We start from the raw sequence: 26,342 nt of genomic DNA, 5'->3' as shown, positions 1-26,342 counted from the left end.
TTTCCCAGCCTTCCTCCTCTCCCGCGCCTCCTGGGGAGGGACGAGGCCCCGAGCCCCCGCTCCCTCCCCCCCCCAATCCTCCCGTGGCCCAGGCGGCGCTTCTTCCGGGGCCCTGCTCTGTCAGGGCCCGCCCACTTGAGGCGCTTCCGTCTACAGCCCCGCCTCTTTCGCACAAAGCCTTGTTCTCCGCAGAAGCCCGACGCTGCGCCTTGGCGACTCTACTTTTCTTGAGTCTACGGGAATCGCAGGCCTTTCTCGCGCTCTCCAATCTCGTAGCGATTGGTCAACGTCTCCGGCAAAGGCGGCCCTCGCTTTGATTGGCACGCCGGCAAGCCAACGACAGAGCCAGGTAGTCGTGGCCGGGAGGGTCGCTTCGTGCGCGGTCTGTTGCCAGGGCGTCGGTTGTCCGGCAGCGGCCAATCGGGGCGCGGGATGGGCTGAGGGCGCCCGGAGCCGTTCCCCGCAGAAGCGCCGCCGCTCCCCAGGTGGGTCTTCAAGCGGCTGGCTGGGCCGGAGGCCGCGGAGGGTTTCCCGGTCTCAGCTCGCCGGGGGTTGCCGCGCCATTCCTCGGCCGGCGGCGCGGCGGAACTCCCCGCCACCAGACGTCAAGGCGGCCCGAGCCGAGGGCGGAGTCGGGCCGCAGCCCCGTGGGCTCGGCGCGGTTCTGGGCTCCCACCGCATCCCCGGAGGGAGGGAGGGAGGGAGGGAGGCCGGGGCTGCGCTGGGCTTCCCTTTCAGCCGATCTCCTCCCGCCTGCAGAGCGCCTGGAAGGGAGACGCCGCCGCCGCCGCCACGGATGGTTCCCCGCTGACGAAGCTGCCGCAGCTGCTCTCTCGGGGGCCGGAGCCGGGGACCTGGGCGGCTGAGCCCCCGCGCTGCCGGACAAGGCCCCGGTCAGGACGGGGAGGCGGCCATGGCGGCAGCCGTCGCCACCAAGACGGCCTGGAAGCTGCGTGAGTGGAGCTGCCCCGCTTCTCCCCTTCTCGGCCCTCGCAGGAAGGGGGCGGGGGAGGAGGCTCTTGGCGGCTGCTCCGGGAGGAAGCCCAGGAGGAGGAGGAGGCGGCGGCTCTTGTGTCCCATTGCCCCAGTGTGGGTGATGCTTGGCGGCCTTTCCCTGAGAGCAGAGGCAGAAGAAGCCCCTGCAGGAATGGAGCCGAGCGAGCCAGCGGAAGAAGCCAATAACCGCCCTTTTTTTATGCAGAGGAAATCATCGCCCACAGCAGCAACGTCTCTTCGCTTGTCCTGAGCAAAAGTTCAGGCCGGCTCCTGGCAACGGGCGGAGATGATTGCCGAGTTAATGTCTGGTCAGTGAACAAGCCCAACTGCGTGATGGTAAGCTTTGCTTCCCTCCTTCGCCATAATCCAAGAGCCCTGGTAGCGCAGCAGACTAAAGCACATCTGCTGCCTGCAATTACTGCAAATTCAAATCTCACCAGGCTCAAGGTTGACTTGTAAGCCGCCCTGAGTCTCCAGAGAAGGGCGGCATATAAATCAAATTAAAAAAAAAATATGAGTCCAAAGCAGCTCTGCCTTTGTCCTTTTCCACCCTGGTCCTCCTTTTCTTCATCGGGAACCAAAGAGGGGAGGAGCCCTTGTTTCTTCCCGGGTTGTCAGTTGTGGCTCTTTAGGTCAGTGTTTCTCAACCTCAGCCCCTTGAAGATATGCAGGCTTCAACTCCCAGGATTCTGGAAGTTGAAGTCCGCACATCTTCAAGTGGCCGAGGTTGAGAAGCACTGCTTTAGGTGCTGTGCTGGGCAGTTGAAAAGGGCCCAGGGAGCTCTGGAACAAGAGGCTTGACACGTGGGCCCAGGCTGATTGTGACCGGTTAGCAGCAGAGACTGGCTACCCATGTTTTATTGACTAGACTGCATTTGGTGGGATTCAAATCACCTGCTAAGCCAGAGAAGCCACATCATGGCTTTGCGAAAGTGGACGTTCTGTCTCTTTCCCGCAATATTTTTTTTTATAAATGTGTGATTTTTAAAGGGCTTTCTTTCTTTCCTATCTCCACACAAATGTATTGAATAAAAGCCGCTGTTTGAGAACAGCATTACAAGATATGATCCTATGTAGCCGGCTTGTATTCTCACTGATGCCCCTTTAGTTTGTTGGAGGGTTACATATAATAATATTGATATTGCCAGAGTTTCTTTTTCTGCTGATTGTTTAATCTTCCAGATTCTGTGTAGTGTATAAAGGAGAAAAGAAATGTACTTAGTAGACATACATAAGGGCTGTGCTGTTGGAATATTATGCTGCCTAATTCTGGCCCAGTGGAATTCCGAATTGGGAAGTGAAGAAACAAACTTGACAAACCCAGGGCTACATTATTTGAGGAGAGAAAGTGACCATACACAGGTTTTTGTCACTGCTCTAAGAAAGTAATTATTCTGCTGCCCTTTTTGGCTAACAATATTAATGTTTTGTTTTTCTTGGCTGATGACTTACTATTTTTCAACAATGAGGTGCTTAACAGAATGGCCATGTACTCTACCATCGGTTACCGTATTTTTCGCACTATAAGATGCCCTGGACTATAAGATGCACATTAGCTTTAGAGGAGGAAATCAAGAAAAAAAAATCTGCCTCTGCCTCCCAGCATCCATCCGGTATTCATCTGGCTAGCATCCTTGCAGCAAACAGCCTGCCTCCTCTGGCTCTGCTGCCTCCATTTGGGAATGCTGGAGCCTTTACTGCCGAGCAGCTGATTGGCGGTTGATTCGGTCTCCCAGTGGTGATCAACTGTTCTAGGCTGTTCTAGGTGGCGGGGATTGTCGCCACCACTCATTCTTCACCGAGTTCATCACCGTCGCCCAATCGGCGGCAATAGACAGTGGTGATCAGGTGGCAGCGAACGGGCAGTGGCAATTGGTGGCAGTGAATGGCCAGCGATAGGCCTAGAGCAGCTGAGCATTGGTATTCTGGGAGGCCTATCCAACCCCTAATCAGCTGCTCGGCAGAGAAGGCTCCAGCGTTCCCTGGTGTTTGACGCCGCCGCACCAAACCCAACCCACCCCACCCAGCCACCCACCCCCGGCCGCAATATTTGCTCTATAGGACGCACAGGCATTTCCACCCACTTTTGGGTGGGGGGAAGTGTGTCTTATAGTGTGAAAAACCCGTGTACTTGGTAGTACACGGGTTTAAGGCACCCTGTTATTAAGCTGGTTATTAAGACCAGCTGCCTGCAATTACTGCAGGGTTCGAATCTCGCCAAGGCTCAAGGTTGACTCAGCCTTCCATCCTTTCTAAGGTAGGTAAATTGAGGACCCAGTTGTGGGAGCAATAAGCTGACTTTGTATAAATATACAAAAGGATGAAGGCTATTGCTGAGCACATTGTAAGCCGCCCTGAGTCTTCGGAGAAGGGCGGCATATAAATCAAATTAAAAAAAAAAAATACGGAATATCCTAAAGAACTCGTGTTTTGATTACCATCCAGGGCAATATAGGTTATCATCAAGTAACAGTGTTTTTCTACCAGTTTTCCTAATTGAAAGTTCTTGGGCAAAATAATTATTGGCTGCTATTTGATTTGCACTACATCCCCACAGCAGAACGGTTGAATCTGTAAGGTGAAAAGCAGGTCTCAACCCCACTTTCCCAAAAGCCCTCAAGGAGTTCCAGCACTTACCTCAGCCAGGTCCCGCTTGTTTAGTGGCATGGAAGTTCCCACTTCCATCCACATATCTCCCACCCTCCACCCCCAAAGGCTGTGTGTGAAGGAAGTTGCTAACAACCTGTACTGCCTTTAGTCCCCAGAAAGTTAAAATGGAGATAACGAACTAATTATAATGCAACCTCCTGGCCAGAGGATTCAGATTTTGTTTCGTTCTCCAGTGGGAGATGAGCCAATTTCATAAAAGTTAAATTTTATTAGGAAAAAAAGACATGAGGAATCCTCCCTTTTTATTTTAATACTCGTTAAGAAAGAAGGTAACTTGTGGAGCTGCCCAATTTCACAGGAGGGTGTGTGTTTGTTTTCAAACTACTCTCGACTCTTGGCAACTACAAAGTCCATGTCGTTTCCTAGGCAAGAGTTCTGGCAGTAGCTTTGCTATGGCTTTCTTTCTAGTGCTAAGAGTGATTGAGCCATGAGACAGACAGACAGACAGACACACAGACACACACACACACACACACACACACACACACACACACACACACACATATTATATATCTAAAGCAAGACTAGAACTCACAGTCTCCTGGATTCTGGTTCAACACATTTATCATTGCACTGATCTGGCTCTCTTTCATACACAGACACAAAACATAGCTTCTTACTTGGTTAAAAACAGAAAAGGGAAAATTCCCAAAGACGTATGTTACACTTCTGGTAAACCACAATATGGTGGTTTTACAGGTTGCTTCGACAGTCTTTTGGCAACTTAATCAAACACTTTGCTGGAAGAAGAGAGGGGCATCCACTAAGTAACTCTTTCTTTTGCTGACTTAGCGTGTCTCTAAAGACAGCCATCTCCAGCAGTGTGTGAGTTGTGCTTTTCCGTGGTCACACCCTAGCATTTTAGCCTTGTGGTTGGGCAAATTTCCTTAACCAGTCAGTAGGCAGCTCAACCTGCAGCACAGTGTGATAAGGGAGTTTTTTCCCAGTGTTTGGCCCAACTGACTCCATATAGCGATGGGAAGGGATGGCATGCACTACCCTAAGCTGCTTACAGGAGAGGCTGGGTAAAATGCCGTCTGCTTCTTGCTCATAACAGCACTTTTTCCTTTAGGATGCTCTCAACAGACCTTCGCTTTTCCCAAATTAACATGCCCTAAGTGCAAACCGAGCAACATACTTCTACACAAACGTTAGAAATATATTTGGGTAGCAATGAATGCTGACAGAATGTTTCTGGCTAATGATATTTTGCAGTCCAGTATTTACTTAAGGAAAATTACTGACAGTTTTTAATTTTGATACTACAAAGGCTGTGATGACGATTACGCCAGCCACTGCGGCTTCCTTAGCAAACCATTACTCTAAACACTGCAAATCCGGTTGATGTTTCATCCAAGAAAGTTATATTGCATCCCAAACAGAGGGACTGTGAAGTTGTTAAGCTGCAGCTTCTAGGCCTTCTCTATAGCTGGGAATCTGAACACAGCCAGTGCAGGGTGAGTGTGGGTTGCTGATATTTCAGCTTCAGGTTGAGGCTAGATTGGTGGGCTCCCAATCTCACTTCTACAGCACAAATCTCCCAAGGCCTCTGGGCTGATCTGGAGGCCAGTGAAAAATCTCCCTCCTCCCCAAAAGGCCCAGTAGCCTTTGTCCTCTTAAGAGAAAAAATACATGGCTTCTAGAAGTTGGCACTCTTTTCCGGAGCATCAATATCCAGAAATTGGGGTGACAAGGAAAAAAACAACTATAGGAATCATGTTGGGGGCCATCATGATTAAATCAGTCACCATTGTAAAAGTAGCTTATTGTTTAGATATAAAGTCATATATAAATCTCTGTTTGTGAAAGTAACTGCTACTGTATTGTTTCACATTACTCCACAAATGGAGATTATCTTATTTCCAGAGCAAACTTCATAACTGTGGTGATTGCACATTACCAAGGCTTTTCTTTTTATTTTCTTTTAAATATTTACTGATTAATTTTAGCAATGAATACCCCAAATGTGTACTCCTTACACTAGATGTAGAAAGTCTACATACTGCTGTTAAAATGTCAGATTTTTGAGATGTAAAAAAATAATAGCAACATGAATCATTTCAATTTTTTCCACCTTTAGGATAACATAAACTGTACAATTCAATTGAAAAACAAACTGAAATCTTTTAGGTGGAAAAATAATTAAAAAACTGACAATAATGTGGTTGCATAAAAATGCACACCCTTAAACTAATACTTTGCTGAAGCAGCTTTTGATTTTATGACAGCATTCAGTCTTCTGGTGTAGGAACCTGTGAGCATGGCACAGCTTCACTTGGGGATCTTTGCCCACTCTTCCTTACAAAAGCACCCCAAAATCTGCATAGGAGATGCCCTCCAAATTGTAAGGGCATCTCCTGTGCACAGCCCTCTTCAGATCATCCCACAGATTTTCAGTTGGATTCAGATCCGGGCTCTGGCTGGGCCATTCCAAAATCTTGCTCTTCTTCTGGGAAGCCATTCTTTTGTTGATTTGGAGGTATGCTTTGGTTCATGGTTTTAGCAAAGGGTGTATAGACTCTCTACATCCACTGTATATGTCAGCACAGCACCCAACCCCATATTTCCTTCTGGCTCAAAGAAATGGAACTATTTTCCATTGGTTGACATTTGTCTCCTTGCTACCACAGATATCCCTGGAGCTGAACAGCTGTAGATACTCTTTTTAACAGTGCTGAGAAAGAGATTCTGTCTTTCTATGAAGAGAATTCAGAGGCAGAAATAGCAGTTGGTCAATAGGAAAAAAATAGTAATTTATTTTGCAGTCATCTTTTAAATCAAGAAGGTACTTATTGTTTACTAAGACAAAGACTAGCAAATTGACATATTTGCATAATTTTGACCTGTCTTGCACCAAAAGACAAAATTAAGCCTATCACAAAAAATCTTTATGTGCTGCTACTGCTCAGATCCTTATTTCATGACCAAGTTAATTGTGGCTGGCACCTCTCCCTTCAGTTGGCTGACTCTTGTTTTTTTCATCTTGATCAGAGTCTAACCGGTCACACAACGCCTGTGGAGAGCGTGAAGATTAATACAAATGAAGAGCTCATTGTTGCAGGATCTCAGTCAGGCTCCATTCGTATCTGGGACTTGGAAGCAGCCAAAAGTAGGTTTGAAAGACGTTCTGGCACCTTCCCTCATCCAGCTGGCCTGTAGAAAGGAAGCCAGAGAACCATGTTTTGCTCTGAGGGTTACTTCTTTAGTCTTTTTCAGATAAAAGTCTGTAGTTGATCTCGGTCTGTTCTGTATGAGAACTGGGTCTCCCTGGATTCTCCCAGGTGGGCCACCGAGAATGATCAGGAGTTTTGAGCCACAGATTTCCTTTCTGGGCACACAGTAGCTTTGCCTTAAGAAATCATAACATGAAAAACAAAAATGCACGTGGCCCTCAGGTTTTCCATTGCACATAGACATTTATTGAAGTTGATTGGTGATCTTATTTAGAATTAAATCTTCGTTAAAAGTGCCTGTTATTAAGAGAACTGGTTCTCCTTCAAGCAACAGAGAGAAATTATACAGTACATAGATTAGGATTTCATTTGATAAATATTTATAGTATAGACACACAATTCAGCAATTATAGCATATTAAATGCCTTGGCATGTTATATGCTTATGTGTAATGTCAGCAGGGTACCACTTTTCAAAAAGCATGAAAATGCCTTGCTAGCATCAGTCCAATAACTAGAGCCAGGCTTCATTAGAAAAACACGATTCTGTGGTGTTCTTAAAAGAGCATGTGATGTTCCAAAGAATGTGGAAAGGATTCTGGCCTGTAGGGTCGTTTCTTGGGACATTGGCTCTTTTCTGTCTCTACGTTTCATCTATAAGCCATGGCTAATTATAAAACTCTATATAAATGTGTAATCATACAAATATTGCAACTATAGCAAGAACTATTTTAAAAAGGATTACCGTATTTTCCGGCGTATAAGACGACTTTTTAACACAGGAAAATCATCTCAAAAGTCGGGGGTCGTCTTATACGCCGGGTACCCGAATCTGAGTTGCTGGCGCTGACCGATGACGCTACGGGAGCATTGAGGGGAAGCTGTGCCAATCTCGTCAAGCCTGCATGCCACTCAATGCTGGAACCAGCTGGTTTCTGCGCAGAGCTTCCCCCAGGCATCCAGGGGGATATTACCGACGCTCTGACTTCCCCAGACACGTGGGGCTCGCCATCACTGGGGGTCAGCTGGGGAAGTCGGAGCGTCGGTAATATCCCCCTGGATACCTGGGGGAAGCTCCGCTCAGCAACCAGCTGGTTCCAGCATTGAGTGGCATGCAGGCTTGATGAGATCGGCACAGCTTCCCCTCAATGTTGTCGGCGCTCCCGTAGCATCATCAGTCAGCGCCAGCAATTCAGATTCGGGAAGCTGTGCCGATCTCGTCAAGCCTGCATGCCACTCAATGCTGGAACCAGCTGGTTGCTGAGCGGAGCTTCCCCCGCTGTCCCAGGCATCCAGGGGGATATTACCGATGCTCCAACTTCCCCAGTTGACCCCCAGTGATGGCGAGCCCCACGTGTCTGGGGAAGTCGGAGCGTCGGTAATATCCCCCTGGATGCCTGGGGGAAGCTCCGCTCAGCAACCAGCTGAGCAACCTGTATTTTTAAAGCTTTTATATGTTTTCGTCCCCTATTGCACTGCAGGCTCCAACATGTTGTACTTACTATAGCCTTCAGCACCCATACAAAAAAAATTCATATCCCTGGTTTATGGTTAAGATGCCCAATTTATGGTATTTCAGCCAGAAGTAATCTGCATTATACCGGATAACGCACTTAAGTTCAATTTAAACCTTAAGCAGAATGGCTTGCCTCAAGTCTTTATGACTAAGCATGTTTGCTTTAACCAGGCTTTATGCCAATACTATGTAATTGGAAACTGTTTTTAGTAAAACCTTATAAAAGTGTTTTTCCCCCTCTTTTTTAAGAAAATGGATGAGGAAGGATATAAGTACAGTGTGCTTTGTTGGCTGGGTAAAATCATTATTGTCTGAACCGCGAAATTTAAAATTATGAAGTTGGTGGTCCCTGAGGTCCAAAAGGTTGGGGACCCCTGGCCTAAGACCATCGGAAAACAAATATTTTTGATGGTTTTAGGAATAACTTTATGGTTGGGGGTCACCACAACATGAGGAACTGTATTAAAGGGTTGCGGCATTAGGAAGGTTGAGAACCACTGCCTTAGCTGCTTGCCTTGCTTCGCTTGCCTGAATCCATTGCATCAGCAAGCAACTCCCTGCCTGCAATCAAGCAGGCAGGGAGTTGTGGACTTCAACTCCCAGAATTCCTCAGCCAGCAAAACAAAGCTGGCTGAGGAATTATGGGAGTTGAAGTCTACAAGTCTTAAAGTTGCCAAGGTTGGAGACCCCTGTTCTATTGGGTAAGTTTTTTTCCCCTTTGGGAGCTTTAAAAAAAAAAAAGTTAATTGGGGTTTTTTTTAGTTGTTCTTTTTTAGACCTAGCCATTTAAAGTTTAGGTAGTTTTAAATTTAGTTTTCATATAAAAATTAAAATAAAATAAAATAAAATAAAATAAAATAATATTTGTGCAGCTTTCTGAGATTTAGTGTGTTTTTGTAGTGTTTCACTCTAACTACACAAACACACAAAATCTCACAAAGCTGTATGTGGAATTTTGTGTGTGTAAAGTGTGAAAGTTGTTTTTTTGGGCTTTTTGTGGCTGTGTGAGGTTCCTGCTTGTTGCAGGGGCCATTTTGGGTCTAGCACAGCTGCTTTTACATTGTGGGTGAGCCAGTTGTGTTGTGTGTGTGTAAAGTGTGAAAGTTGTTTTTTTTGGGGGGGGGCTTTTTGTGGCTGTGTGAGGTTCCTGCTTGTTGCAGGGGCCATTTTGGGTCTAGCACAGCTGCTTTTACATTGTGGGTGAGCCAGTTGATGTTTTTTAATTTTTATTTGGTGTGCATTGGAAGAGGGGTAGTCTTATACGGTGAGTATAGCCCAAACCCTATATTTTAACAGGAAAATTCAGGGGTCGTCTTATACGCCCAGTCGTCTTATACACCGGAAAATACGGTAGCAAATGGAAAAAACTGTCCCAAAATGATCTCATAAAAGGTATTGATTAATACAAGAACTCAGAACTTCATTATGTTTTGAAATAAAAAGATGACTCTACTACGTTAGCCAATTGCATCCCAAAAGCAGCAGGCATCACCTGGCTCACACAGGGAGATTTCAACAATTCCTCTCCTATGAAATCCCTGGCCTGTGGAAGAAGCAGCCGGGGGTGAGCCAGGGCAGGTAGAAGCAAGCGCTTAAAAGGATGATCAGGGGAAGGTTTTTCCCACCAGGCTGGCTTCCCTGCAATTCCCCCCCCACCCCCCGGTCTTTTTCTGGGCTCAGGCAAAGGATGTCTAGGCAGAAGTATTGGCATTGCTCTTGTTGAGTGAAAAAGTTGGCATTGTTTACAAGCATCTGGAAAGTCAGTCGCAGCAATCACCAGCTGAAGTGGTCTTGGTTTCCTTATGATTTACCTCCACACTAATGGAACAGACCAGACTCTGGAGCCTTCTGGACGAAAATGGCTTCTGCAACTGGCATATTTTTCCCACTACTGTAAAATCATTTCAGCCCTTGACTGTTGCTTGCTAGGTTTGACTAGTCGGTTGACTAAGAAGTTGCAGCTGTAAGTTTTTATTATTCATCTATTATAGGAAGTAGATCCTGTTTGTCTGGTGTGTTCAGTTCAGTTTTGCACACAATATGTGGCCTCCTGTAACAAGTTTATAAAGGTTTAATATCCTTCCCCATTGATTTCTTCTGCTATAGAAAAATGATCCTAATCTGACCCATTCGCTTTTAAAAGAAGCCGCATTTTTATTTAACTTTATAATAAATTATTTTAAAAAGAAAACTTAACTAAATATAACACAAAATTACACCAGCCATGCTGTCTGGCATGCATTTATCACTGGAAAAATAATGTCTTTTTAAATCATAATTTTCTTTCCCTGAATTTCCTCTTCAGTCCTCCGCACGTTAATGGGCCATAAAGCAAATATTTGCAGCCTGGAGTTCCATCCTTATGGAGGCTTTGTAGCTTCAGGGTCCATGGACACCAACATTAAGGTAAGGCCAATACATACATACATACATCTCTCTCTCCCTCCCCCCCTCCCTCTCCATGGTCTTGTGGAATGGTGATGAATGTTGTGACAGGCAGAAGCAGATTAAACGAATTAATAGTCAGTGTACTCGAGTAGCTGCTTGGAGTTCTTGTTTTTGAATGTGTCTTTTTGCCACTTCTGAATTTTGGTCAATTTCTTGTCATCCTATTGTAGTCTGCATTTCTTCATGAAATGAAGATGGGGAAGAGTTTTGCTGCTTGGCAGATTTGCTCTTTTCAAAAGTACCCAGAGATCTGAAAGACATGAATATTGTTCTGGGTAACCCTGAACAAACAATACTTTCCCCCCAACATGGAGGTAGCCCAGCCATTTCTAGAACCACAGAAAGATCTGTGCACCATTATCAAAACTCAGAAGGAAGAGGAAAAGAGGAATGCAGAAGAAGTTCCATGAAAAAGGGAGAGATGCGTCTTAGAGTGCGCCAAATATCCCTTTCAAATTCTATTCGCTCCGTGCTCTGAAACAGTTACTCAGTCCCAAGTCAGAAATCAGGACTTCTTCATGTTAAGACAAGCCTTGATTGATTAGGACAGTTAAATGTTTTCTTCTTTTCAAAAGAAACAATATCTTTTCTTTCTTGCAGCTTTGGGATGTAAGAAAAAAAAGTTGTGTCTTCAGGTACAAGGTAAGGAGAAAAATAGGTTCTGTTTCACCTGATGTCCTGAAACCCACTTGTGCAACGCATAACATTTACTGGGACAATTTGAAAAGCTTTATGATCAATATACTTGTATTCTAATAAAGAGAAAACTACTAATCCATTTTCCTGTAAGATAAAGTATTCCGTTTTAATTGCACTTATAAGCAATTTGTTTTTCCTGATGTTCCCCCGGTGGAGCCTACCGTGAAATCCAGAGGCCGGGGGAAGGGGCAGAAGAGGGCGAGGGAAGCCGTCCTTTGGCAGACCTGGCCCTGGGATATTTGTGCACACGAGAGTTGTCAAGGGTCTCTTGTGGACCCTCCCCTCCTTCCGTCTCCTTTGCTGTCTTCTCTGACCCAGGAATTTCTCAGGTGTGTCATCCTAGGGGCTGACTTTAGGCAAGAACTTCTCTCTCAGCCCAACCTCTCATTGGCTGTTGTCTAAAGGTGGGAGAAGCAGGTATTTTGAACGTTGCCTTGAAGGAAAAGCTGGATGCAAACCCTTTCCCTTTGCAGGGCCACACAGGACCGGTTCGGTGTCTCCGCTTCAGTCCAGACGGGAAGTGGCTGGCATCTTCCTCTGAAGACCACACAGTGAAGGTAGATTCCTCTGCCCCCCCCACGCCCCCCCTCGATGGCAGCCTGGGCCATCAAACAGCTTAGCTGATGGGTGTGAAATTTGTGAGCACCCTGGCAAGAAAAGCTTTTGTGGTTCTTTCCCTGCCTAGTTGTGGGACCTGGCTGCTGGAAAGATCATGTCTGAGTTCACGGGACACACGGGACCAGTCAACGTCATTGAATTCCACCCCAATGAGTACCTTTTGGCCTCGGGAAGCTCCGACAGGTAAAATTGGCTCCAGCTGGGGCTGGAGATGCTGTCTTGAGGTGGAAGATTTGCTGAGGGTTTGTTAGAATATGTCACAAGCACTCATGGTGTGGCGTGTAGGCTTTGAATTGTTGTTGACGTTGTGCGTGGAAGATGTTCCTGCTTTTAGGGAAGCCTTTTCTTCACCAGCTGGAAGCTGGTGCTTCAGAAGGAAGTCAGGATTTGCCCTCTGAGGTCCCCATCATGTTTTCCATAGTGTTGAAGCCTCCATGAAGCTCCTGAGAGATGTTGTACCTGGTCCTGGAGATGCTCTTTGTGCTCAAACCCAGCATTTCTCCATTTGCTGCCTCCCTCCCTCCCTCCCTCCCTTCCCTACTGCGAAAATTTAGAATCCCTCAAATGTCGAATCCTTCAGGATTCTCTCAGCTCTCAGGATTCAATAACTGCGTGGCATAAACAGAGGTGTTGATGCTTAACTGGCCTGCTAAGTTGTCAGTATGTAAAATCTTTCCTGGTGGGTTGTGGTCCCCTAAAGCAGAGCTTCCCAACTTTTCCAGCTTTGCAGAACAGCAGGGGGAAGGGGGATGCCATGCTTCCTTGTGAGCGGTGGGCAAATGCACACGCAGCTCCATTTGCGCAAGCGACTGGCACACAGTGGAGCGCATGAGCTCGCCCACTGCTCACATAAGTGGAGAAGTGCACCTGCACCTGCCCAGCACTTCTGTGCCCTGGTTCAGAACGGCTCAAGGCCCCCAGCCCGGACATTGGGACCCCTGCCCTAAAGGATTCAGCTGCCTGGATGCTTCTTGACTCAGACCCAGCAAAGTGTCTTCTTCCTGCTGTAGAAGAGAGGGGGGTCCTTCCCCCGTCAGCCACAATGCATGCCAAGTGATTGTTCTTGTCTTCCCATGTTTTTTAGCCTGCTGCTCTTCTCCAGAGTCTTAGGCCGGAGTTGTGTGCCTTAGAAGTCTTGTCTTCTGCCCTCTTTTGCCACTCATTGGCTTTCCTCCTGAGTTGTGCAACCCTTTTATTATTTTTATTTCCTGGATTATCAATTAAACAGGATTAAATTGTAGAAATATACTTCTGTGTATTCAAGTCAGTTTCTTTTGCTGATTTTACATTTTTCAAAGCATTTGTATCATGAAATGTTAGCCTGCATTTCTTAGACAATATCTGCTATCTTCTTTCTCTGACTCAAAACCAAAAGTTTCACTCCAGATACGTTTTCCTGATTTCCTAGCAGCGTTTTACTTTTGGACATACTGTATCCTATGTTCTGATGGTCATAGATACATAGGTGCATACATAGGGTCATGTTTTTTAAAAAGCCAGAGATCCTTATAATCTTCCTCAAAGGTTCTTTGATTAGGAAATATTAGCCTGGATTAAAAAATGAAGCCTACTCCAGTATGTTGATAGGAGGGGCCATGTGCAGAAGTTTACTAGGCAAAAGCTATTTGAAGCCCCACCCCCCCAAAAAATATTCATGCTCTTTCACATTTCCCCCAGGGGCTTAGAGGCCGGCTGAGGTACTTCTTGCTCCTTTAGATGACGGATGGTCTGTTCAAGGAGAGGTGGGCCAGTGTTCCTCACTTTAGGGATTTCAGCAAGTGGCAGCTCTCCTTCAGAACCCAGAAATAGAGAAATGAGATGTAAAAGGAGCTGGAAGTCGGAGCTTGGCGGTTGGTTGTGGCTGGAAGCAAAGAAGGTGGGATTGGAGAGAGCTGATCTTTCACTTCCATCGTCTTTGCTTTTTTGTTTTCTTGTAGGACAGTCAGATTCTGGGATTTGGAGAAGTTCCAAACAGTGAGCTGCATTGAGGAAGAGGCCACGCCTGTTAGGTAAGATGCAACAGGTGTTTGTCAGCAGGACTGGGGGTGAGTTGTTAGTCCAGGGGTTTCCACCCATCCAGGGCTACAGCTGGCCAATTTCAGGCTTTCCTTCAAATTTGGGGGCCGTGTCAGGTGGAATGGCACTCTTGTTGTTGCCTCCTCCCCCAACCCCCTGCAGGTGCGTGCTTTTCAACCCTGACGGCTGCTGCTTATATGCCGGCACCCAGGATGCCCTGCGAGTGTATGGCTGGGAGCCCGAGCGCTGCTTTGAAGTGGTCTTGGTGAATTGGGGCAAAGTGGCTGATTTATCTATCTGTAACAATCAGTTGGTGAGTGAAGGAATGTCAGAGTCAGATTTTCTGGATGATTCTGGCTCCAGTTGTGCTGCTCCCTACAAAGGGCTTCAAGGAGGCTGGGGCAGGAACAGTGGGGATCCCCACACACACACACACACACACACCTTGTTGCTTGCCAAGCAGCTTTCCTTCCCTCTCCTGGCAAACCCATAGCCCTACTTCTCCAGATGGCTTTGAGGAAGGGCAGCCAACCTGATGCAGCACAGAATCTTTTTCTAGATGGTGCTTGAAAACACCTAAAATTCTAAGAATGTGGATTCTTTCTGTTAGATTGGCGTTTCTTTTACCCAAAGCACCGTCTCATCCTATGTTGTGGACCTCAGCAGAATCACAAAATGTGGGTCTGGGCTCCATGGGCTGATCAGAGATGACAAACCCCTGAGTCCGCCCCCATCTCTGGGCTCCTCCCTACGACGAATCTATGAAAGGCCAGCCACCACCTGCAGCAAGCCCCAGAGGTGAGGGAGGGGCAGGCTTTTCGGGAGGACGGGTGAACGGGGGGCTCCTGGGTGGTGGAGGCTCAGCTTCCTGGTCCTGTCTCTGTCTCGCATCCATCAGAATGAAACACAACTCAGAGAGTGAGAGGCGCAGTCCAAGCAGCGAGGATGACAAGGAAGAAAGGGAATCCACTGCAGAGATCCAGAACTTGGAGGATTACAAAGAGATATTCCGGCCAAAGAACTCCATCAGTGAGTTGGACTTAACGTTCTTGGATTGCTTTGGCTTGATGTTGGGCAAAATCTGTGCATAAAGCTTTCCAGTGTGTATAGCCTCAGCTTTATGAAGCTGTTAAGAATGCCTGTTCTATAAAGCTCCAGCTGCTTTTGTCAACTCTTCCCTCCAGAAGCTTCCAAGAGGCCATCTTGAGTCTCCAGGTTGCTACAAAAGAGCTTGACCCACAGTTACTCAGGTGGTGAGAGAGATCATCGTATCTGAGTTTCCAGGTGGATCTTTAGCAAGGGTTTTACTTCCCCTGAATGCACTGTTGGAAGGTATAAACAGCGGTGATTTGGAGCTTGTATTGCTAGGCTCCTTGTGCCCGGAGTCCTTCGGGTGACCTGAAGGCGGGAAGAGTTACTAGACAGCGCAGAAGTTAAGCTGCAGAAATCCAGAATAATGCCGTTTCTTTTGTAACCTTATGAAAAAGAAAAAAGTTCCAGTAGAAGTTGGGGTTTTGTCTCTACAGCACGAACTCCCCCCAGCAAGAGCGAGCCTTTTCCTGCACCTCCAGAAGATGGTGAGTTCAGAGCGCCGGGGGGGGGGGGCTTTCCTGACGTCTCTTGGGCATTTGTAAGCGGTAAAGGGGAACACTGGGTGGGGCTGCAGTTTAACCTTTGGTGTTCCTTGCAGTCAATGAAAATAATAGAGGGAGCATTGAATATAGTGGACAGTTTGGTTCTTTGCTCCCAAGGTGGCCAAAGGGGAGTCAGCTCAGCCCAGGGCAAAGGAGAGCAGAGACTTCCCCTTGTAGCTGGGCCTTCAGAGATGCCTGGGAGCAGTGGGGGTCTCAGGGAAGTCCCCAAGCAGGGCATGTACCCAGATGCTCCTGTCTTGCTTTCTGCAGCAGTCCAGGGGGTGGTATCCGGCCTCCCTGACTGCAGCCCTAGGTGGCCACCTTTTCTCTGGGACTTTGCTCCAGGAGTCAGTGGCATCTCCCTCGGAAGCTACTCATCCCCAGGGACCATCGTCCTGTTTTGTGGGACTGAACTACACAATTCCTGTGAAGAAATACCTAAGAATTGGGCCGAATGAAAACTTCTCACCTGCCGTTATCAGGCAGTGCGTGATTTTATGTACTTTCGTCAAGCGACTTTTTATGCACCACCTTTGTAAGCTTCAGAAAGTCCAAGCCCTGGGGCTTTTCTCCAGAGCTCTCGTGCCCCTCTTCTGCCCAGCAGCATTGGTTTGGTTGGGGCTTTTTTGCCCTCTCCCAAGAGACCCTTTCCCCCTCTCCCTCTAGAGGCAGCCCCTGTGAAAGAAGCCTCGCAGGCTGGTCAAACAGGAGAAGTCGCGTCCCCGTTGCCAGGCCAGGAGAGGGTAAGTGCCTGGCCCCCCGGTTTGCCAGATCAGGGCTGCTCCTTTGCGGGTGGAGGCCGCCCCTGTCAACATCCTGCATTGGGGTGGGGGGGCAAATAAGTGGCTTTTTTCGGGCTTTGAGCTGGCCAGTCCTGAGTGAGCGTGAGGAAAGGCTTGTGCCTGCAGCCCTCTTTGGCCAAGGGCCTGATTAGGCTTTTGAGCAATGGGGCAGCAGGTCTCCCTCCCCCCCCTCTCCTTCTCTCTCTCTCTCTGTCAACCATCCCATTGGTAAATGTAGCAAAAGAAACTCCTGGGACATTATTTTACCAAGAGTCTAACTTTACTGATAATTCCACATTGGCACAGAAATAGCAACGCCAGTTCTAAAAACAGCATAGGTAAAAAACCCTTTTCCCCCTGGACCTCCCCACAGTTCATTGTCCACCAATCAATTACTACTATCATTTTATCTTGGGAACATTGTGAGCACCTTGGAGTTTTCCCAGTGTTTGACCTTGGGATATTGGGTTGCATCCCAGGCTTTGTCCCTGCCTTACATTCCAATACTTTCCCTCCCCCCTTCCAGTTTCTGTTGTCTGGATGCAAGTAGGGGTGTGTAGTAAGTAAGCCATGATTCTCATTCTCTCTCTCTCTCTTTCCCCCCCCCCCTTCCCCTCTCTCCCTTCTTTCTCTCTTTTTCTATCTTTTTGCCCTGGAAAATTGTGTGACTGTCCTGTCCTGCCCTTCCCTACTGCAGACAGACCCTATTCAGAGGCAGCCTGTAGCTGCTTCCACCCCAATAACGCGGGTGGAGCCCTCGGTGATTCCAGCTGCCAGGAATGAGCCTATTGGGTTGAAGGCCTCTGACTTCCTGCCGGTAGGTTTCTTGCTTGCCAAAAAAAAGAAGAAATAGCTCAGCAGCTAAGTTAGGGAGCAGTTTTCGATTTGACCAAAGGCCGAACAGTCTTTAGGGTGTAAACAGTAAACTATTAAGAGTAAAATAAGTGTAACAGTAACATATTAATATTTAGAAAGCAATGGATGGAAACTCGTGAGCCAACCTAGAAATAAAGGGAAATTTTCTGATAGCGAGGAAGATTAATCAGGGGAAGAGCTTCCCTCCAGAAGTTGTGACTGCTCTAACACTGGAGTTTTCCAGAAGAGATTGGACAGCCATTTGTCTGAAATGGTAGAGGGTTTCCTGCCTGAGCAGGGGGTTGGACTAGAAGACCTCCAAGGTCCCTTCCAGACTCTGTTATTTTGTTGTTCTGAAAGTGGGTGAGGGATGGGTAGAAAACACCCAATGAAAACAGTATATTTTCTGGGTAGTGTTTTTATTTATATTGACCACCAGGGGGCAGTATTTGTCCTATTCTGTGCCCCCCCCCCCCCCCGCCCCCAAATCTTTCAGGTAACAGGACAGGAGGGTTTATTTCTCTGTGTCAGTTTGCACAGTCCTCATAAATTGCTTTGTTCCTAAGCTACAATCCTGTTGCCTCCAAAGAAGAACCCAAACGAGATGCATCTTCCGGTTGTGAGTGCTCGGGTGGAAAGTCCTTTGCAAGCATTCACGATCTGCCCCCACCTGGCTTGGTTTTACTTCCCTTTTGCCTCTGTACTTGCAGGCCATGAAGAACCAGGGCCTGACGGAGATTGTAGACGAGGAGGCCATGTCTCAGATCCGGAAGGGCCACGAGACCATGTGTGTGGTGCTGACCAGTCGCCATAAGAATTTGGACACAGTGAGAGCTGTGTGGAGCACGGGGGACATCAAGGTAAGCTTGGAGGATGGGTTTGAGGCTGGGTGGTTGGTTTTGGCTTTTCTGACCTGGGTCCCAAGCTCTGACCTTCGTACAGGACTCCAGCATCCTATCACTAGATGGGTTAATTTCCCCATTATTATTTATTGATTTAGTGTATGGCATACACTGTCAGGGAAATCTACACATGCTAGACACACTCCTGATAGCCTAAATGGCTGGTTCGTTCTGTTCACTGCTTATGCACCTGTCCTTGGCGCATGGTGGGGAATGAACTAGCTTTACACCAGCTGACTATGATAGTGGCACTCAGCTTGCTGGCCCTTCTGGGCTCCTCCGCCAGTCTCGCCTCGCTTCGCCTTGTGTCACGATGCCTTGCGTCTGGCCAAGTCCAACGCCGGCTTCCACTCTCCGCACACACGAAGGCAGCTAGGTTTGTCCCACCAAAGTGATACCCATTTGTCTACTCGCAGTGTTGCATGCTTTCAAACTGCTGGCTGGGCAGGAGCTAGGGATCGAGCAACAGGAGCTCACTCCATCTCACAGAGTCAGGCTTACCTGAGTGCAGGTCATTTCTGGCTAGCAGTTCCAGCATCATTAAGCCTCCCCATTTCCCCATTGGGCTGGTAACATAACACCTGTTTTGATAATAATGGGATATAACTGACAAGTAGTTATAGTACTTGTCTATAATGTAGACAACTGTCTATATTACGGTTAGTTGATCAAACAGAATCTTATTTCAGCACCGCAAAATCTAGTCCTAATTTGTATTCTTGCAAGAAACAACACAAATTCAGGATCCCTAAAATTTTGATCTCTCGTGTTTGTTATGCTCATCTTCAAAGGAAGGTGCCTCTCTATGGATGTCGTCTTCTCGGGGATCTGAGACCCCCGAGTTCCGCCTAAACCTAAGATCCTGGTGTGGGATCCCACCAACTTCCCACCAAAGTGGTGCCTTTGGTAGGAAGCAGATACCTTCCTGCTCACACTGAGTGCCTCAGTTCTTCTGTTGCCACAGTAGAGAGCTACTTTCATAGGAGCATTTTCACCTGTTTCTTCTGTAATCACTAAAGAATTTAGGATTTCATTTCAGTTTCTTCTCTGACTATAATTTTTTGGTTACCATTTCTGGTTTTGTCGGGCCTTTTCACCAAAGATGTATGTCCTAGTTTTGCTTTTGACCTGTTGTGCCAGGATTGGAACAAAGGTACTTGGCATATTGCCACATGGGGAGATTGGTCCCAGAAAAACTCAACTTGCATATATTCTGGAACTTCCTGACCCCCAGATGACCTGGGCACAGGTGATCACTGATGCTAAGCAAGTTGACATTCAGCCTCTTGCCATCTGGAGTTTGGAAATCTTTTGATCTTCTGATCAATATTGTCTTTGTCTGCTGGTCCATATGAATTTGGAAAAGGGCTTGTGGGAGTGACTCAGCTTGGCCTTCCTGCCTCAGTCCCAGGATTTGCCCCCGGGTGAGCTGAATATTGTCATGCAAGTGACTAACTTTCCTTTCCAACAGAGGAGAATCTTTTAGCTCAGGGCTGAACTGTGGGGTCCTTGGTGTTTTCTGAGCTTGGTTGTTTTCTTGCAGATGTCAGATAACAGCACCAGTGCTTGAAGAGGGGGGGGTTTGTTCTCATTTTATATACAAAATACTCTCATTTATTTAAGATGAGAGCAAATCCCATTCTCTCCCGGTGTTGATGCCCTTGATGTGATGTCCCGCTGCCTGGAGGCCGTGCGGGCCTGGATGGGGAGGAACAGGCTCAGACTCAACCCCTCCAAGACCGAGTGGCTGTGGCTCCCGGCGCCCCGATATAGTCAGCAGGTGCCATCGCTGACTATTGGGGGTGAATCTTTGCCCCCCACGGAGAGGGCTCGCAATCTGGGTGTCCTCCTGGATGCACGGCTGTCTTTAGAAGAGCATATGACGGCCGTGGCCAGGGGGGCCTTTTATCAGGTTCGCCTGATTCGCCAGTTGCAGCCCTTTCTGGATCGGGACGCCCTGCGCACGGTCACTCATGCCCTTGTTACTTCCCGGTTGGACTATTGTAATGCTCTCTACATGGGGCTCCCCTTGAAGAGCACTCGGAAGCTCCAGCTGGTCCAGAATGCGGCCGCGCGGGTGGTTATGGGCGCAACCCGTTATGCCCATGTGACACCCCTCCTGCGCGAGCTGCACTGGCTCCCGGTGGTCTTCCGGGTGCGATTCAAGGTGTTGGTTACCACCTTTAAAGCGCTCCATGGCATAGGACCCGGGTACCTCCGAGACCGTCTTCTGCCACCAATAGCCTCCCACCGACCAGTTCGTTCCCACAGAGAGGGTCTCCTCAGGGTGCCGTCAGCCAAGTTATGTCGGCTGGCGACGCCCAGGGGGAGGGCCTTCTCTGTGGGAGCCCCAGCCCTGTGGAATGAACTGCCCCCGGAAATTCGTAAGATATCTGACCTCCGGGTGTTTCGCTGCGCATTGAAGACCCTGTTGTTCCGCCAGGCCGGACTATCAATACAATAGTTTTAAATTGGGGTATTTAAATTTATTGGGGTTTTAAATTTGAGCCATTTATTTAATTATTTTAAATTTTATATCATTGTTTTGTTTGTGTTTTTAAATAGGCTGTACACCGCCCTGAGTCCTTCGGGAGAAGGGCGGTATAGAAATAAAATTATTATTATTATTATTATTATTATGTTGCCTAGTTTGATAATGAAATGTTTCCAAGAAAAGAGCCAAGCTCAGAGAGCAGCTTCACCGTCTATTTGACCGAATAGATGCTGTCAATCTCTAGAAGCAAATCCATTAGAGGGTGGGGGATGCTGGGACTTGTGGTTCAACCTCTGGAGTCCCACTACCCTCGGTTCCCACCTGCCACCAAGCTACTGCGGTTCCTTGCCATAATCCTATTCTGCCACTGTGGTTTCTCCTCAGACTTCAGTAGACTCCGCTGTGGCCATCAATGACCTCTCGGTGGTGGTTGACCTTCTCAACATTGTGAACCAAAAGGCGTAAGTCTCAGTCTGCCTTTCTTCTGCAGGGAGAGCGTTGGTTGGTTGGGCTGCCTGGCACCAAGTTCTTTTCATTCACTGCCAGCAAATCCTGGAGGTTCCAGAGAACGAGCTGGTGTAGTGAGACGTGCGATTGCTCCCTTGGCATGTAACCTGCTGTGGATCCCACAGGCACTCCTGGGGATCCAAATATTCTTCTTTATCCTGTCTGGAGGGGCACCGGGTCCCCTGGGTGGGTCAGGGCAGAGAAGGCTATTCTGGGGCTGACCTGGAAGCCGCTGCAGCCTTTCATTGTTCTCTGGTGGGAACAGAGTCTGCAGCCCACCTCACCTTCTGCTGACTTTGGCTGCTTCAGTCAAGGCTTTGCCTCCGTCTCTGCCTGAGGACTCAAGAAGTGAAGGCTGCCATAGTCCAGGATAACCTCTCTTCTTTTTCCAGATCGCTTTGGAAACTGGATCTGTGCACGGTGGTCTTGCCACAAATAGAAAAGCTGCTGCAAAGCAAATATGAAAGGTAACTTTCTTCGGGCTGCAAGCTTTGTAAAAGCTCCTTGTTCTGCGTTATGGTTGCTAAAGTAGCAGTGCTGCCTCAGGTCAAGCCAGAACCCCGGGGATGTGCCTTAACCAGACTAAGGTGCCTGAGGCAACGGTGGGAAGGCAGGCTGGCTGCTCGGAGGGCCAAGGTGAGAGGCAGCACTGAGCACAGTGAAGCTTTACATCAGGGGTGTCAAACTTGATTTCATTGAGGGCCGCATCAGGGTTGTGTGTGTGACATTAGGGGCTGGGGGGACATGGCCAGCTCTACATCACTCGTGTCAGGAGCACCTGTGGCGGACCAAGTGCTCTGCCAGCGAAAATGGAGCTCAGGAGGCTGCGAAGGCTTCCTGCAACCCTCTGCCAGTGGAAGTGGAGCGCAGCCCTCCCAAGCTCCGTTTTCGCTGGCAGAGGCACCACAGGCAGTTCTTTGCTGTTTCCAGGCCAGCCTGTGGGCCAGATCTAAGCACCCCAGGGGCCTTGAGTTTGACATCATCCACATAAATAAAATGTGGAGGCTTTACTTCACAGTGGAAGGGCCGGTCCCTCTCCTTGCAAAAGGAGCCAGGCTGCCTATTCCTCTAACTGCCTCTTTTCTGCCACACAGCTTTGCCTTTGCAAATTTCTGCCCTTCAGTTGCTCTCCATTTCCTCCGGAGAGGTCTTTGCTGCCCACCAGTGTGGCTACTTCTGCCTCTTGCCTAGTGCCAGATAATTCCCAGGGACGTTGAATTAGCTTTGTTTGGGTTTATTAGTTGGAAACTGCAGGCTGCAAAGGAGGCCACAGATGCCTTAATGCCAGCTGTCATGGAAGGCCCTGATTGCTTACCAGTTCCTCTGAGGAGTGTTTAACTGGCCTTATTTTTTTTTCCTGTAAGCCTTTGATCAGAGATTTTGTTAAAAGCTTTCTGAAAATCTGCAGTTTTTGCAGCTACTCAGCCAGAACAAGGAGCCCTTTTTCCAGATTGATGCTGGATGCAAATGTGCAGGTTACTTCATAACTACCAAGTTTTGACTGGGAAACTGTAAGATCTTAGACCAAACTAAATCCAAAAACATGGGAAGTGTGGCATTCAGTCATCAGTACAGAGACAAACCAGATTTACCCTCCTTCAAAAGACACAATTAAAAATGCTAAGAAGGAAACAAAATAACCATAGCACTTAGACTTATAGACCGTTTCACAGTGCTTTACAGCCCTCTCTAAGCAGTTGACACAGACTATTGTCCCCAACAATCTGGGTCCTCACTGTACCCACCTCAGAAGGACAGAAGGCTAAGTCAACATTGAGCCGGTCAGGATCGAACTGCTGGCAGTGAGCTGAATTAGCCTGCAATATTGCATTCTAATTGTCATACCACCACAGTTCAGTGAGCACCAAAAAGACCAGAGAACACATCTTCATATAGGCAGGGATTTATACTAATCTACTAAGGAGAAAACCACACACACTCCAATACTGGCAGGACAAGCTATTTTATATAATCAGAGAGCAAATTCCACACTCACTCACACTGATGATGTTACCTAGTTGGGTAGTGAAACATCTGCATACAGACAGCTCAGGGAGCATCAAGGAGTCCACAGTTATCACTATTTGTTAAAAACCCTTTCAGGAAAGCTCCATCTTGTTTGTTCTCTTTGTGTCATAAGAGCTTTGTGTCAAAAGCTCTGGGCCCTGCCCTTGACAGCAGAGGGTCTCCTGCAGTCAAGATGCTGAGTCACTGGACAGCTCTTGAGGGAAGAACTGGGCAATACTCTGGAGTCGCTGAAAGGGCTTCTTTTGAAACTTTCTTCTCCTCAATCCTCTTTCTCTTGTGCCAGTTACGTTCAGACAGGCTGTGCGTCCCTGAAGTTAATTCTGCAAAGGTTTCTGCCCCTGATTACGGACATCCTTGCCGCACCCCCATCAGTGGGAGTGGACATCTCCCGAGAAGAGAGGTAACATACCTTCACTTCTCTTCTATCAGGCTTGGGATTCAGTAATCCTGCCCCTCTCATAACATAGCGGATTCCAGAGATTTAGGCTAGAAATGCACCTGCATGTTCCACTTTACCTAATGGGGTCCAAAGATGTTCTACCAAGGTTGATTAGAGGCTTCTGATGGGGACAAGTTCTTATTTGCTTCCTGCCCCACCCCCACCCAAATCAAGATCCTTTCAGAGCTTGTTTCCCAAGACATATCTAAAGAGAGGATGAGGTGAGTTTCTAAAGCCCTGGATTGTTTTGCCCCTTGAGAATCTAATTTATCTCCCAGGTTCAAAGCCAGAAATGTTTTTAGTTTCTTCCTCGCATTCCTGGTGTGAAGTGGCAATGGAGTGCCTTGTTCTCTCAACTCATAAGAGGAATTTCCAGACAGTTGGATGTGAAGTGCTATCACGTTTGACCGGCAGTTTCAAATGGCTTAATTGCTCACATGTTCTTTCGCCTTTGGTGAATCCTTGCTCCCTCATTCAAGCTAATAGTTCAAGCACTATTTAGGGAGCAGAGCACCCTAAAGGCTGCCTTCCTGTGGGCAGGGCCTCCTCTGGGCCTTTAGCCTTCTGTTTGCCAGTTGACCTGAGTGTTTAGTCAGAGCAGGGCCTTTGGGGTAAGGGGGGATTGTCTTCAGGACCTGTAGGTTCAACTGACATTGCTGGCCCTGGGTATATACAGACACATACACTTTTCCTGATTTAATGATGTAAATACCATTGCTTTGCTAATTCTTTGCTCTGAGAGTGCGTTATAAAAATAAGTAAAATAATATTTGAGCCTTCCAGAGTGGTACAGCCCCTTTTGCCAGCTGCTTTTCTTCTTGACCCAGGCTCCAGAAGTGCCACATGTGCTACAAACAACTGAAAACCATCAGCGCTTTCATCAAGAACCGGTCTGGCCTCAGTGGTCGCCACGGCAGTGCCTTCCGGGAGCTGCACCTCCTGATGGCCGTCCTGGAGTGACCGCTGTGGCCAGGCTGCCTTTGCCTGCTGCTTTGCCCTCCAGCTCTGGATTGTCTTCTCGCGGCCTTCCAGGAGGCAACTCTTCTGCACTGCACCCAGTCCAGTGCCTTTCAAAGCAGACTTTCCTGCTGTGGCACCACTGACCTTCCTGCACCTGTGCAGCTGCCTTCGGAGGGATTGCTGAGGACAGACGGCCCGATCTCCTTCTGGCCGAAAGGCTTCCATTGCCTCGCATCCTTTTCCTGCCTGCCAACAATGGTGGTAAACTCCTGACTCGTGTCCAGCTCTCCAGCCATCTTGAATTGTGGGGGACCGGCCTAGGGTCGCTGGTATCCATGACACGGCTGCACCAGGACCTTTCCTCTTGCCTTTTGGCCTGCAGAACCTGAGCCAGGTTTTTCTGGTAACAGACGGAGCCATCGCTGGCTTTTTCTCCCCGGTGGAAAGTGTCTCGGTACTGGGGAACAGAATGGACTTTCCCTGCATTGCTGGAGCCAGCTGGTCATACAACTGTAACTTATGACAAATTTTATTAAATGTTTGTAACCAGAACTTTGTGTGTCTACATTCTGCAATTCAGAATAAATCATCTTCCTTTATAATGGATGCTGGTCTTACTGAAAACAGATGGTTTAGCTCATGGCCAAATAGCAGTGAAGTTTTTAGCTGCAAAGCTTGAAATCCCTCCATGGAAAAGCTTCAAATGTTGATCTATATTTATTTTTGTTCTTTTGCTGGAGGAAAAGTAAACATTTTAGAGGAAATTTAAATGGGACTCATTTATATGAATCCTATTTAAATTTCCTCTAAAATGTTTACTTTTTCTCCAGCAAAAATACAAAAATATAGATCAACATTTGAAGGCCTGTGAAAGTGTCTCTGATGAGTATATACACCCACACACACATACGACCATATCAGGGAAATGAAGCGTCGGAGAAGATGCCTGGAGGTCGGTTGGAGATCCAATCTGAAGCTGACCGAACACAGTTAAGAACCCATATTAGGTCTTATCTTGTGGCAATGGAAGCGGCAAAACATCAATATGACCCGCTCTCTTCTCAATCATGGAGCGAGGGAGGACCCCTTGCAGGGCAGAGCTGAGGATTTTGTACAGTTTCTGCAAGATAAAATCGCTCAGATTCGGACTGGGCTGGACTCTGACTGGGCAGAGTCTGGCGAGGTGACGGGCCTGTCCTGATGGTAACATCTGGGTTGGGTTTGAGCCTGTTTCGATAGATGAAGTGGACCGGATCATGAGTCGACTGGGTGCCTCCATATGTTTATTGGACCCTTGTCCCTCCTGGCTTGTTTCTGCAGCCAGGGAGGTGACTGGAGGCTGGATTCAAGCGGTTGTCACGCTTCTCTGAGGGAAGAGGTCTTCCCCGCCACTCTTAAAGAGGCGGTGGTTCGTTCCCTCCTCAAGAAGCCCACCCTTGATCCAGACTCCCTTAATAATTATCATCCAGTCTCCAACCTTCGCTTTATAGCGAAGGTTGTTGAGTCGTGGTGGCACAGCAGTTCCTGGAGGAAACTGACTTCCTAGACCCGTACCAATCGGGTTTCAGGTTCGGTTACAGCACAGAAACGGCATTGGTCACCCTAG

The 26,342-nt window shown here is 47.7% G+C and overlaps 1 protein-coding gene across 3 annotated transcripts; it reads left to right on the top strand.

Annotated features, from left to right (window-relative positions):
* Positions 1 to 399: 399 nt before the first annotated feature.
* KATNB1 (katanin regulatory subunit B1) lies at positions 400 to 25,338 on the top strand. 3 transcript variants are annotated; one of them, XM_070952923.1, is made up of 20 exons: positions 400 to 485; positions 760 to 953; positions 1,202 to 1,332; positions 6,658 to 6,775; positions 10,660 to 10,760; positions 11,403 to 11,444; positions 11,975 to 12,058; positions 12,187 to 12,302; positions 14,057 to 14,128; positions 14,298 to 14,448; positions 14,746 to 14,933; positions 15,034 to 15,164; positions 15,662 to 15,712; positions 16,436 to 16,512; positions 17,249 to 17,368; positions 18,117 to 18,266; positions 21,187 to 21,263; positions 21,702 to 21,776; positions 23,621 to 23,737; positions 24,604 to 25,338. In XM_070952923.1, the coding sequence occupies exons 2-20, from the start codon at positions 914 to 916 to the stop codon at positions 24,734 to 24,736; spliced, it is 1,974 nt and encodes a 657-aa protein (XP_070809024.1). In that variant the 5' UTR covers positions 400 to 485; positions 760 to 913; the 3' UTR covers positions 24,737 to 25,338. The 3 variants fall into 3 exon arrangements, with proteins under 3 accessions (XP_070809024.1, XP_070809025.1, XP_070809026.1); XM_070952924.1 differs by lacking the exon at positions 23,621 to 23,737; XM_070952925.1 differs by lacking the exons at positions 400 to 485; positions 760 to 953; positions 6,658 to 6,775 and having other exon boundaries at positions 1,252 to 1,332.
* The last annotated feature ends 1,004 nt before the right edge of the window (positions 25,339 to 26,342 follow it).

This window comes from Pituophis catenifer, unplaced genomic scaffold (genome assembly GCF_029215685.1).
Source record: "Pituophis catenifer annectens isolate HBS135680 unplaced genomic scaffold, rPitCat1.0.hap2 SCAF_13, whole genome shotgun sequence".
Taxonomy (NCBI): Eukaryota; Metazoa; Chordata; class Lepidosauria; order Squamata; family Colubridae; genus Pituophis; species Pituophis catenifer.
This window is presented reverse-complemented; position numbering and strand designations above follow the sequence as displayed.